General features: G+C 47.1%; 2 protein-coding genes across 2 annotated transcripts; both read left to right on the top strand.

Annotated features, from left to right (window-relative positions):
• Positions 1–740: 740 nt before the first annotated feature.
• On the top strand, positions 741–1,733 carry LOC133360940 (olfactory receptor 52Z1P-like). The gene has a single exon (XM_061579823.1). The coding sequence runs from the start codon at positions 741–743 to the stop codon at positions 1,731–1,733; it is 993 nt and encodes a 330-aa protein (XP_061435807.1).
• Positions 1,734–12,892: 11,159 nt separating this feature from the next.
• On the top strand, positions 12,893–14,121 carry LOC133360931 (olfactory receptor 2M3-like). Its single transcript, XM_061579816.1, has one exon. The coding sequence runs from the start codon at positions 12,904–12,906 to the stop codon at positions 13,894–13,896; it is 993 nt and encodes a 330-aa protein (XP_061435800.1). The 5' UTR covers positions 12,893–12,903; the 3' UTR covers positions 13,897–14,121.
• The last annotated feature ends 314 nt before the right edge of the window (positions 14,122–14,435 follow it).

The following is a 14,435-nucleotide window of genomic DNA, read 5'->3' as shown; positions in this document are numbered from 1 at the left end:
GGTTTGGAGTTATTTCATTTGGTGCATGTTGTTGTAGTATTGTTTGCTGCATTATGATTCTGGCGACTGCATTTGATTCACATCGTGTCGCTGATGGGATACGTGAATAGTTGAGGTTAAAGAGTTTATCTAATTCGTTGCAGTGTTCGTCATTAGTAAGTTATTGTTAGTAGAGTTACCATGTTAATTGCGTTGTTACTATTTTCTGCTGCTAATAATATTGCGGTATGTTTATATTACATAGTGGTCTGGTGTAAAATGGAATAAAATGGACGATTTTGGCAAGAAGAACGAGTGGTGATGTTATCTGTGACCGCCGGGGGGCGCTAGAGGAACCGGAAGTACCAGTAGGGGGATCTGTGAAGGACAGATGCACGACCACGCCGACTGAGAGGCTTAGTGTGATGCACCCTGCTTTGTAATGATCTACCTATCGCGTGCCCATGAGCTCCATCTGCACGGTGGATCTCTCTCCGGCATATTCCCCTCCCTTGGCAGGCACTATGTAGTTATTCTCCACTAGTGGCCATCAGATGATGTGCACGAATAATAAATAATCGATTCTCACATGGATTGTGAGATGCGTGAATTGGTCAATACATTGCACTTCCCATCAACACCATCACTGCAGCACGAGTCTTGTTATTTTCACGATCTCTCACTGTGAACCCTCCTCCCCACCCTTCTGTACGTTCCACAATCTCTCCCCCCACCCTCCCCTCCCAGAATCTCACCCGGCTATGGCAACAAGCGCCTCTGCAAACGTCTCCTTGGTCATGAACGACCTCATCCTCATGGTGACCCTATTCCGAGAGCCGCCCATCGTCAAGTTCGTGGCGTTCTTCTTCACCCTCTCCATGTTCACCGCGGCCCTCATGGGCAACTGCCTCCTGAGCCTCATCATCCTTCGAGATCATCAGCTGCACAAGGCAATGTACGTGCTCATGGCCGCGCTTTCGCTCACCGACGTCATCTCGGCACTCAGCATCCTGCCCCGGTTCATGCAGAATGTCACGTCCTTCAACTACATCAGCCTGCGCGAGTGCATGGCGCAGATGTTCTTCCTGCACCTGGCCATCAGAATGCAGAGCTTCATACTCACCATCATGTCCGTCGACCGCTACCTAGCCATTGGCTACCCACTCAGGTACCACTCGCTCATGTCCTGCCGCAAGGCCATCGTGGCCTTTATAGCCGTGATGGCATCGTGCATTCTCATGTGCCTGGGCAACTTCAGCGTCGTGGTCCCCCTCAACTACTGCAAGCCGCCGATTATCGTCGCTCCGTACTGCGACTACCTCGTAGTTCTCTTCTTGTCATGCGGGGACGTGAGCGGTCCCGTGGCCTATGCCCAAGCAACGCTGGTCATCATTATGGTGCTTCCCCCGTGCGTGATAATCCTCATGTACGCACTCATCCTCTACGAGTGCCGAAAGCCAGGACTCCGCAGCGGTCAGAGGAAAGCGCTGAAGACTTGCGGCACTCACTTCTTGGTGGTCTCCATCTTTTTCTCCGCCATTTTCTTCTCGTACACCAGTGGCTTCTCGTTCCTGGATTCGCTCCCTAGGCCGCTGCACTACGCACTCCAGACGGCGCAGTACGTGTTCCCGCCCGTGCTGAACCCTGTCATTTACGGCCTCCGTACGGCAGAAATTAGGCGCAGTTTCACCAGGCAGTTCCGTAGAAAGGTGGTGGACGGACATGGAGAGAGCTCAGGGAATGCAGGGCACTGAACTATTAAAGATATCGGGGTTCGAGATATTTATTAATCCAAACAGCCACCGGTGATTGTACCTGGTTATTAAATGTCGCTAGGCAATAGTCTCAGCTCTGTTATCAGTGGCCACGTGAAAATCACAACGGCATTACATTTGGTTCCAGCACCCATTGCATCACCAACCAACAGCGGCCAATCATCGTGAAGCAAAGTTAAGCAAGCCCCATAAGTGACACGGTGTCGAGAGGTCTTCATCCAGTAGTTGATTGAAAAATGTACTCTTAATAAAAAAAAAGTACAATATAACGATTTTAGATGTTTCACTGTCGCTTTTTTCATAAAGTATTCCCTCTTTAAGCTTGATTTGAAGCTTTCGTGACTGCAGGAATTAATACTCATTGGTTCTTTCGGTAAAGTCACGTAGGTAGAAAAGATAATAGATCACGATGTTTAGATCGCCACAAAAGCAATCGTCTTCACGTGGGAGACGATTGCTTGTGTGGCGATCAAACGTCGTGATCTATTATTTTTTCTACCTACGTGACTTTACCGAAAGAACCAAAGAGTATGGCTTCCCTCTTTAATCTCGAACTTGCTATCTGCAATTTAGGCTATGCGCAAATTGCATATGGAACTCACCACAACTGCATCGACAGGGAGAGTGAAAGTGACGAGATGAAGTAATACGAGAGAATGTGATGTGAGAAAGTGATGAGATCACTTGATGAGAGATAAAGTGATGAGATAAATTGATGAGACAGAATGTGATGAGATACATTGATGAGAGATAACGTGATGAGATGAAGTGATGCGAGAAAGTGATGAAATAAAGTAACGATTTAAAGTAATGGGATAAAATGATGGGCAAGAAAGCCTATTTACGTATTTATTTAAAGGAATTAATAGAAAATAGAAGGATTTCACAGAAATTCGGATAGATTTTCGTAGGCCAATTACCCACGAAATTAGATTTTCACGAGCATCTTTGGAACGTATCCCTCGCGAATAACGAGGGAATTCCGCACGTGCGCACACAGAATAAGGTTAGGAGGTTATGTTCGGCACATGAAGTAACGTGGCCACTGTCGTGTATGCACCTTACACATAACAGATCATAAGATAGTGTTTTAACAATACTGTATAGGGTCAACGTGTGTATGGATGATGTATCAGTAAATCTGGAAAATGTTTTACCGTGTAACTAATATACAAAATAAAAAAAGGCTAAACACAAACTCAAATGCGACTGAGGTTCATTTGTGAGAATGTTTGGTTGAAAATAAATAAATGCACATATTTTACCCACGACTGGAGGTGACTGGGTGGCTTAGGTTGCCACAGTCGCGAGATGTTAACTGCCTCGCCTGGAATGCAGGTCTCATGGGTTCAATCCCGACCCTGATGCCTACATATTTGGAGTTTGCATGTTCTCCCCGTGGTCACGTGTACTTGTCGCCAGATCCTCCGGTTTCCCCCTCCACATCCACATGCCGACGACAAGCAACTTTACATCCATACGAAATTTCGATTTAAAGCTTTCGTGACTGCAGGGATTCATCTTCTTGGTTCTTTCGGTAAAGTAACGTAGAAGGGAAGTAATAAAATAATAAAATAAAACATAATAAAATAATTCTCACGACGTTTCGGCCACAACGCAAGCAGCCGTCCTCAGGTGAAAACCAGGTCTGTCGGGGAGACAGCGTCTGAATGAAAAGACGCTGTCTCCCCGACAGACCTGGTATTCACCTGAGGACGGCTGCTTGCGTTGTGGCCGAAACGTCGTGAGAATTATTTTATTATGTTTTATTTTTATTATTATGTTTTATTTTTATTATTTCATTACTTCCCTTCTACGTGACTTTACCGAAAGAACCAAGAAGATGAATCCATACGAAAGCTGACTCGTGTGTCTCCACATTAAATAATACATTGTTAACTGGTTACAATAACATATCATATTGACAATACTCCCATACGTGAATTAAAGATGGTAACAGCCTATTTATAACAAAAAAGGTTAAACAAAAAGATGTTTAACACGTAGTGAGATTCTTAGCGGATATATTGAGAGACAAGTTTGTGCACAAGAATAAGTTCACGTGGACAAGAGCTTCAAAATGGCGCGCGAGAAGGAGATGATTCTGCCTTCGCTTGTGGTTGTCGTGCTTCTTGCACCTCAGGCAGCATCGCTACTGAACTTTACTGCCCGACTAAAGATTTGCTTGCATCGCATTCCGTTCACCATGGCCAAACGCGCCAGAGTGCGTTGCTTCAATAATAGTGTGCGCGACATGAAAACAAGTGTAAATTAATATAACCTGCTTTGTCGAAATTGCGTTACTTAAGCGCGCGGCTGTATTAATGTGTTTATTTGTCAGTGATGTGAATGTGATTTTGCGTGCCAGCATGCGAGAGTTTGTTTGTATGTGCGCGTAACGCGTGTGGACCTGTCGTGTACAATGCAGGTTTCAATTGGCGCTCGCTAACAAGTCTGTTAACAAGCGGCTCTACGGGGCAAAACGTTTCGTCGCCTATTTGTGACAGTGCGTGTTTGTGCGTGGTGCGAGTCGTAGGCAGTCCCTCGAGGTTCGAGGATGACGTCCATCAAGTTTGGTGGTGGCTCTTGACGTGGCTGAGGAGTCCAATTCTGAATCGGAACATCTTTGGGGATCTTTGTGTTTGCAACAGTGCGTCTCTCGCTATGTTACAGGGGAGCGGTAGTCGTCGAGTAAGGCACGTTACACAAAGCAGATCACAAGCCAGTTGGGCATTGGGGGCGCCACGCCAGAGGTCGCAACCGGGTACCCGATACCCGTACCCTACCCGATACCCGGCTACCCATACCCGGCCGGGTACGGGTACCCGTTTGCGACCCTGGTGCGGCCGGGTACGGGTACGGGTAGGCCGTGAGTCACTGGTGAGTAACCGTTTGTCACTCATTTAGGGTAGGGTACGGGTAGGGAACAGCTACCCGTAACCGGCTGGGTACGGGTACGGGTACCCATTTGTGACCCTGGTGCGGCCGGGTACGGGTACGGGTAAGGAATCAAAACCCGTTTGCGACCTCTGATCCACAGTGCCGGCGTTGGCTTCCTTTACCTTTCCGTTTTTGGTTGCGATCCGCTTTGGCATCGAGTTCGTTGGGTCTCGGAGTGAGCCCGGGGGCTGGTGGATGCAGTGGCGCCACCCCTAGGCGGTCGGCAGTCTGCTGCCTCATCCCAGTGTTTGAAGGCTAATTTTTTTCCGCGTTTTCTATGACGGCTCGAGGGTGCCCTTGAACCACGTGCTTTGTCCTCCCATCGTCCGCTGACACTTTGGAGAGCTGGGAGAAAATGGATCTGACGGGGAAGGCGCTTCACCTGGATGCGGATGCAGTGGTCGGTCCATCGAAGGATTATCTTCAATGCTGGTGGTGTCAGCTTAGAGGGGGACACTCGGCACTTGTGCAGCGATCTTCCCGCTTGATCGTGGGGCGAGCGTGTGTGCGTTTGCGGTAGTTTAGCGGTTAGCGCTACGCTGCACAACGAACCCGGCGACCCGAGTTCAATTCCCGCTCACGGCCAACACCGGTGACGATTATCTGGAACGGTCATGGGCCTCCCTTAGGTCGACTCAGCCTCAAATGAGTACCTGGTGGGGTGTGTAGTAAACATCGCCACTGGGGAGACAAAGGCGACCGGGCGTGGTGCTGGCCACCCACCCCCACATGTGCTGTGCCGTCCTTCATAGGTGCTGCTCGCTAACAGCACTTTGCCCTAACAGTCTGTGCAGGCTCTCCGGGGGATCTTTGTGTTTGCGAAAGTGCGTCTCTCACGTTCTTCGTTACAGGGAAGCCGTAGAAGTCGATAAAGGCGCCTTACACATAGTAGATCACAAGCCAGTTGTTTAGCAATACATTGTCAACGTGTGTGTGTGTGGGTGTCGTTCTTGTAAATCTGGCAAATAAATAGATTACCCTCTCGCTAATATAAAAAATAAAAAGCAATATTTAAAAATACTTTTTAAAAAACACGCTTTAATGAAATGTACCATACGAGTAATGGCAGAACTCCACGACTCCAGGAAGTGGTCCCGAAGCTTGCCATAACGTAAGGGACCGTGGTAATTTACAGCCAACGTGAGTTGAGCGTGGATAATTAGACCCAAGCCGAAACATAAGATAAAAAGATTGCTTAAAATATATATATATATTTAATGATAGAATATAGTATTGTCATCATTATGACGTAAGTATACCAAGTTTGCAGTCGATACCACATTGGGGAGTGGGTAAAAATTGAGTTACAAGATTTGAGGATACAACAGAGTTAAATACAAGCGTGTAAAAAGTGTGTAATAATAAAAAGTCAAAACCCAAACACGTCTGAGGTTCATATTATTGGGTCTTTAGTTTGCCGAAAGACCCAAGCATATGAATTCCTGCAGTCACGAAAGCTTTAAGACAAATATTCTTTACGTCTGATGTTCATTTGCGAGAAATTGTGATCGTGTCTTGAAACGAAATGGATAAAAACAATCTAATTTATCCACGGGGGTGGTGATTGGGTGGCCGAGAAGGCATCGTATTGAGATATCCAGAGAACACATCATACACCAGGCAGTGATTACCATAGGCTCGGACACTCTGTATGTGTATGTGCCTCTGTCTCTATCTGTCTTTCTCTGTCTCTATATGTCTCTCTCTTTGTGTGGACCTATCCCTGTCCCTCTCCCTATGGCTCTCTCTGTGTGTGTATCTCTCTCTGTGGCCCTCTCTCTCTCGATTTCTCTCTAACCCAGGGCACTCCCCCCCACGCGTTCCTCTACGTGACGCAAACAAAGCCCCCTTTTGCCCCCACCCCTCCCCCCACTTCCTCTCTCTCCCCCCTTCCACCCCCCCCCCCCCCCCCACTATCAATTCCCTTTCCTACAACAGCGGCATCACCTCGATTACCCAACGGGGCCACGTGGTCGCCTTGCCACCATGGCTCAGTCCATGTCGCCAATTAGCCACCGCTACCCGCATCGCCATTCTAGTCCCTCCCCTGGGGTCTGTGGGGTGGGTGGGGAGGATGGGGTGGGGTGGGTGGGGTGGGGGTGGTGGGGGAGGTGGGGTGGATGTGGGTGGGTGGGGTAGGTTGGTGTGGGTTGGTGTGGGTTGGGTGGGTGGTGTGGATGAGGTTGGGTGGTGTATGTGGGGTGGGTGGAGTGGGTGGGTGGGTGGTCAGGGGGTGGAGGGACAGAGAGGAAGGGAAGGCAGGGGGGACCTGGTCCCAGGGCGACGTGAGTTTTGCGCAGTGTTTATTTTCAGGGCGAGTCAAGGATATAAAAAGGGATGGTGGTTGACCGGTAGGTGGACAGATTGACGGGAGGCAGATTGACTCGGCAGTTGCACGTTCACTTTGCTGCTGCTGCTGCTGCTCGTGCTGCCCGGTGTTTCGTGGGGACAGGAATCGCCCGGGTGCAGGTGAAGTATCGACTTTGTCGACCGCAGTGAAGGAATCCACGCGTCGCCTGTCAATCTGTCTCCTGTCAAATCTGTGACCTGTCAAACTGTCTCCTCTCAATCTGTCTCATCTCAATCTGTCTCCTGTCAAATCTGTGTCCTGTCAATCTGTGTCCTGTCAAATCTGTCTCCTGTCAAATCTGTGTCCTGTCAATCTGTGTCCTGTCAAATCTGTCTCCTGTCAATCTGTCTCGTGTCGATCTGCGTCGCTATTCCGCACCCTGTCATTCCCCCCCCCCCCCCCCCCGACAGCGGTCGATCTGCCTCCAGTTACTCTCTCGCGTTGCCGGCCGCTCTCGTCAATAGCGTTGCTCCACGCACTGCGACATTGCAGCGAGTAAATGCAGTGATGCGGATTAAAAAGAACGACAAAAACTCATCACGTGGCAACAATTGCCGTGGTTTGCATGCTCATCACACGGACGTGTGGTTAATGGTGACGGGCGTCCTTGAAAAAGGATTCTGTTTTGGTGATTTAACATCTTAACACAACTGTATTATTGCCAGAAAGGGTAAAATCTATTCATACTCTTTGGTTCTTTCGGTAACGTCACGTAGTTAGAAATAAAATAAAATAAAACGAATTAAAACAAGTCGCGATTTGTTTTATTATCTTTTATTTCTAACTACGTGACTTTACCGAAAGAACCGAAGAGTATGAATAGGTTTTACCCTTTCTGGCAATACAACAGTTGCAGTCGAAACGTCGTGAGAATTTTATTGTTTTATATTTTTGTTATTTTATTGTTTCCCTTCTACGTGACTTTACCGAAAAAAAACAAGAATATGAATCCCTGCAGTCACGAAAGCTTAAAATGAAAATTTAATAAAGCAATTGTGTTAAGAAAGCTTCAAATCAAGAGTAAAACCAATTGTATTAATTGTGATAATGGAATGAAATGTCCCATGTGTGTAGCTGATCACCCCAAGCTATAAATGCCCTAATAGTGGAATTGTCTTTGTGCTGTTCGAACCTTTTGGCTTTTTCTGGTCTCACACTTTGAGACTAGGCTCTAAAGAAAGTCGTCTCTGGTGTGGACCAATCAGTTTCAAAGATAATGCATCGTATAAAATTATCAGAGCACGTCTTTTGTTTGCATGTTCACCACACGTACGCGTAGTTACTGCAGAAAGGATTCCTTGAAAAATAATAATGTTTGGTGCTTTAACATCTTAACGCCTGAATTTCGATTTAAAGTTTTCGTGATTGCAGGGATCCATATTCTTGGTTCTTTCGGTAAAGTCACGTAGAAGGGAAATATTAAAATAATAAAAATATCAAAGCAAGAAAATTAGAAAATTAGAAATAAAAAAATTTGAAATTTTCTTGCTGTGGATTTCACACCTGATGATGATTGCTTGTGTTGCAGTCGAAACGTCGTGAGAATTGTATTGTTTTATATTATTATTTTATTATTTCCCTTCTACGTGACTTTACCAAAAAAAACAAGAATATCTTAACGCCTGTTTTTTTTTTTTTGCCAGAAAGGGTAAAATACACTGCTCTATTTTGACACTGGAAATAAAGTTCTCGTATTATAGCCGTGGCGGTGGAGCGGGTCGCGCAAAGCCCTATGAACCCAGCCCTCCACCCCACCACCTACTTGAGTTCGATTCCCGACCACGTCCAACAACCAACCGGCACTGACCAGCATGGCAACATATGGTAAAATAAAAACCTCTATGACCGACACGCTGTAGGCATGCTCTTCATCCAGCAGTGGATTAACGAGGAACGTTATATGATTTCGTTTTTTTCAATGCTCTAATTTTTAGTGGATGACCTTTTTAAAGTGTGTTCCACCATAATTTCAGCCCTTTTGATAATGTTTTTACGAATCCCGTTTCATTTCTCTTTCTCTCGCTTTCTCTCGACTGATGTTCTCGTTCTTGGGCAAACAAAAAAATACCTCGACCACGTGGTTGTGTTGCTTTTTCCTCACTCTCGCTGTTTGACCCCCTTCTCTCTCTCGGTGTCCACTCCACGCTCCGTTCTCCCGGCCATCGTGTCATACTGAGTAGTTAAACAAATAAAGAAATAACGAATGTAAAATACCGTGATTAATGCCTTTCTGACCTGCAACTGGGGGGGGGGGGGTTGTTGGCGAGATCGAATCACTGCACCTATGGCAATCCACTACTGGATAATGGCCATTTCCATGCCATTATCTTAACGGGATTTATATAGCACCGTAACCAAGGGCGCTTTACGAAGAATTAACAACGGTACAAAAAACAGCGTGCGGATGTAATGGTGGTAGATAAGGTGAGTGAAATAGATGAGAGGAAACGATGGGTGGCAAATCTGTGATGATGATGATGATGAATGGATTGAATGAATGGGTTAATGAGTAATAGCCGTATAATGACAACAATTAGTATTATTTCGACAGTAAATGATGATTATTGGGTTGAATTAATGGGTTAATGAGTGATAGCCATATAATGAGAATATTTTTTTTGATGACAGTAAATGATGACGAATTGATTGAATAAATGTGGTTAATGAGCAATAGCCCAAGAATGAAAATAACTATTATTCTAACAGTCAATGATGATTTATGGATTGAATGAATGGGGTTAATGAGTGATAATTCTAGATTGGAAGTTTTCGTGACTGCAAGGGTCCATACTCTTTGTTTTTTTCGGTAAAAGTCACGTAGGTAAAAAAATAAAAAATAAAATAAATCACGACGTTTCGGAGGCAACACAAGTGTAATACAGTCATTTTGCTGTGACGGTGCCACCTGAAGACGAAAGCTTGTGTTGCCTCCGAAACGTCGTGATTTATTTTATTTTGTATTTTATTTTTTACCTACGTGACTTTACCGAATTAATGAGTGATAGCCGTATAATGAAAATGTGAAGAGAGAGTAGTGACCGTGGTGGTGGCTATAAGGGGGGGATTAAGGGGGGGGGGGGGGGTGGTGAGGTTAGCTGTGGGTAACAATAAGTGAGCTTAGAGTAAGGAGTGGAAGCCTAGTGACCGCTTAATGTCGAAAGGGGGAAGTTCGTTCAAGTGAAGAGGCTGGTGGGGAGAAAGAGAGAGAGAGCGTGGATTGAGCGCAAGGAGGACGAGGAACATAGAGCGAGACACACACGCACAAAGGGACTTTTGACTTTTAAACAACTTTTATTGCCGCCAGCAGCAACAGCACTGGAGGCGATTCCGATACGAAACACACAAAGTCACCAGCAAACAAATAACAAACACGATACATCCACGCGCTGTGGCGCTAAATGCACCGTGGACAACACGAAATAAAGGTCACGTGGTGGTGGTGGTGGTGGTTTATCGCGCACGCCACTTTGACGAGCGAGCGCTTCAGAAGGTGAACACCACGAGGGTGCCGTCAACGCTGGTACAGAGAGGGGCTTGTCCGGCTCCCCAGCGTTCGAAGAAGACGATCGGCACATCACCGGCATGGGTGTGGTACGCGTGCTCCAGCCGGAGCCGCGCCCCTTAACACTGGACTCACAGAGCAGTCGTCAGTGTCACCTTCCAGCATTTTTTTTCTCGTTCTGTAACACTGCTATCTTTGCCTGAGCACAGGCGAAGTTGGCGAGGTCATGGCGCTTGTTAGCGAGGAACAATGAGAGAGACAGCCAAGATTGAGAACGTAGAGGGCGAGAACGCGACACGTAGAGAGAGATACAAGAGTGGCAAGATACGGCGGAGCAAGACCATGAAGGGTTTTGTAGACCAGGGTGAGTAATTTGAACACGACGCTGTTTGGGATTCCTGGGGAGGTTCTGGTTTCGACGTCGGCTCGTCCAAAAGATCGCTGCTAGAGTGCTTAGGCGCCGCACCATTTCGCGAGCACACGCCATCATCACCGCCATCGCGCACACGCCTGCTCCCTTAGCTCCGCATTGGCCACCAGTCAAGCATCGAGTGGAGATCAGATCCATGCAGCTGAGCTACAAGGCTCTCAATGGGTCAGCCACACGATTTCTGCAGGAACGGATCCGTGTTGGCTCTCCAACGAGGTCCCTGAGATATTGTGATCGCCTTCTTCTACGGCGGTGTTCTTCATTGCAAGGCCAACGCAGCCCACTGGCGGGTCCCTGGTGGCGTTTAGTTGCGGCTGCTACACTTGCGGCCCCCACACAGACAACACACAAAGAGTGAAAACACTCGCCACCACCATCATCATCGTGCTGCTGTCAAACCCCATTGGTGTTTCAAATGAGTGGCAGCACCTCACACTGACGATGTTGTATTGGCGAAAGTATACCCCCTCTCTATCGTAAGGACTCCAAGGTCAAGGCTCTGTTCCTGGAGTGATCAGACTTTTGCCACTGTGTAGATCATAATCAGAATAATTATTTACACTGCAGGAGGAAACCAACGGGCGATAAAGCTCTTTTTCACAGATGTCCAGCAGCGGTACGGGGTAAGAGTGTTACAACAACAAACGATGAAAAACACGATAGGATTTAAAAGTATGAGCAAGGTAGAGAAATCACCCAATCACAACTAAACCATCCTCATCCAGCAGGCCAAACCCACTGAGTCATTATCTGCATTTTCAGGAGCGTTTTGACCACAAATAATAACCCAACAAAGTGCATTTAGACATTTATAGCAGCAACATAATATGAACAATGTCAAAGCATGTTTCTAAATGTGGTGATAAAAAACCAAGTTATTATTTAAATCACCTCTTCAAAATTGGCCTTCACCCTCCTCGTTCTGGCCCTCTTTTTTCCCTGCAGCGTTCCATTTAATTCCTTGCTTTTACATACACGCCAGCGGTGTGTTGGGGATTTATGGATGAATTGTGCCTTTCAAAATGGATTAAGATGTCGAGATACACCAACTCAAACAAAACCCCATTGCAGTGGTTCATCTCGAGCCTAGTCATGGCATTTTCTTCAAACACAGCAATGGATCTGGAAGGTATTTAGATGCAAGCGGGAGGCCAAGTGATTCCATCAACGAGGGGCATGAATTTAGAATAATGCCAGAGCCAGAAGCCTTTAATTATCGCATAATGTACGATGCGTTGAATGGGGTTTTCACAAATTAATTTGTGAGCATTTCGAGCTATTTAATTCGGCACATGTTACCGATGTATCTTTTGCTGTATGATGATTCTCGCGAATGCATTTGATTCGCATCGTCTAGCTGATGGATACCTCAATAGTTGATGTCAAAGAGTTTATCTAATTCGCTAGAGCAGTCGTGATTTGTGAGTTATTGTTATGAGAGTTAACATGTTAATTGCGTTGATACTGTTTAATGTTGTTAATAATATTGTGGTATGGTCTGGTATTAAATGGAAGACAGTCAGTATTTTGGTGGTAAGAATTAATGTTGATTTTACCTATGACCGCTAGGGGCGCTAGAGTAACCAGAAGTACCAGTGGGGAGATCTTAGACGCACGCTTCTGCGCCACGTGGACTGAGAGGCCTAGTGTTTGACGCATCCTCTCGCATAACGATCGACCGAGCACGTGCCCACGAGCTCCATTGTTCTCGACCACCAGCCATCACATGATTTACACGAATAATAAGCAATCGATTATCACGTGGATTTTGAGACGCTTGAATAGGTTACTCGTTGCACGTCCCGTCAACGCCATCACTGCTGCGTGAGTTCTGTTATATTCACACCTCTCTCTGTGACCCCCACCCCCTCCCCACCCTCTGTACTTACCCCCACCTCCCCCCCACTCCCCAGATTCTCACCCTGCTATGGCCGCAAACGCCTCTTCAGATCTCTCCTTGTTCACGCCCGACCTCATCCTCATGGTGACCCCATTCCGAGAGCCGCCCATCATCAAGTTCGCGGTGTTCTTCTTCACCCTGGCAATGTTCACCGCGGCCCTCATGGGCAACTGCCTCCTGAGCCTCGTCATCCTTCGAGATCATCAGCTGCACAAGGCAATGTACGTGCTCATGGCCGGGCTGTCGCTCACCGACATCATCTCAGCGCTCAGCATCCTGCCCCGGTTCATGCAGAACGTCGCATCCTTCAACTACATCAGCCTGCGCGAGTGTATGGCGCAGATGTTCTTCCTGCACCTGGCCATCAGAATGCAGAGCTTCACCCTCACCATCATGTCCGTCGACCGCTACCTGGCCATTGGCTACCCACTCAGGTACCACTCGCTCATGGCCTGCCGCACGGCCATCGTGGCCTTCATGGCCGCGACGGCCTCGTGCGTTCTCATGTGCCTGGGCAATGTCGGCGTCGTGGTCCCCCTCAACTACTGCAAGCCGCCGGTGATAGTCGCTCCATACTGCGACTACCTCGTGGTCCTGTTCTTGTCGTGCGGGGACTTGAGCGGTGCCGTGGCCTACGTCCAAGCAACGCTGGCCATCACTATGGTGCTTCCTGTGTTAGTGATAGTCCTCATGTATGCCCTCATCTTCTATGAGTGCCGCAAGCCAGGCCTCCGCAGTGGCCAGAAGAAAGCGCTGAAGACTTGCAGCACTCACTTCTTGGTCGTGACCGTTTTCTTCGCCGCCATTTTTTTTTCGTTTGCAAGTGGCCTCTCGTTCCTGAATTCGCTCCCCAGGTCGCTGCGCTACACCCTCCAGACGGCGCAGTACGTGTTCCCGCCCGCGCTGAACCCGGTCATTTACGGCCTTCGAACGGCGGAAATAAGGCGCAGTTTCATCAGGCAGTTCCGTAGGAAGGTGGTGGATGGAAAGTCGGAGAGTTTGGGGAACGCAGGTCACTGAACTATTAAAGACATCGGGATATGAGATATTTTTTAATCTAAACAGCCACCGGTGATTGATCCCAGTTGTTAAATGTAGCAAGGTGATAGTCTCAGCTCGGTCACCAGTGACCGCATGAAGATCACAATGGCATTATGTTTGGTTCTGGGACCCATTCCATCACTAACCCACACTGGCCAATCATTGTAAACTAAAGTTATACAAGCCCCATGATTGACAAGGTGTCAGGAGGTCTTCATCCAGTAGTAGGTTGACAAATTAAATGTTCAAAAATATTTATACATACGATATCTAAGCTATGTCATATATTTCGCAATCGTTGTTGTTCATATGTGTGCATTCAGCATACGGGCAGGAGGTTGTGTTGGGCACGTAAAGTAATGTAACCGTAGTCGTGTATGCAAATTATGCATAATAATTCACAAGCCAGTGATTTAACAATATATCGTCAATGTGTGTACGGGTGGTGTACGTGTCAATGTGGCACAAATGTTTTGCCGTATTGCTTATATGTAAAATAAAAAAAGAAGACAAACACA

This window comes from Lethenteron reissneri, chromosome 70 (assembly GCF_015708825.2).
Source record: "Lethenteron reissneri isolate LAM-NWPU_2019-01 chromosome 70, ASM1570882v1, whole genome shotgun sequence".
NCBI lineage: Eukaryota > Metazoa > Chordata > Hyperoartia > Petromyzontiformes > Petromyzontidae > Lethenteron > Lethenteron reissneri.
The sequence above is the reverse complement of the archived record's forward strand: the minus strand, read 5'-3'. Positions and strand labels throughout refer to the sequence as shown.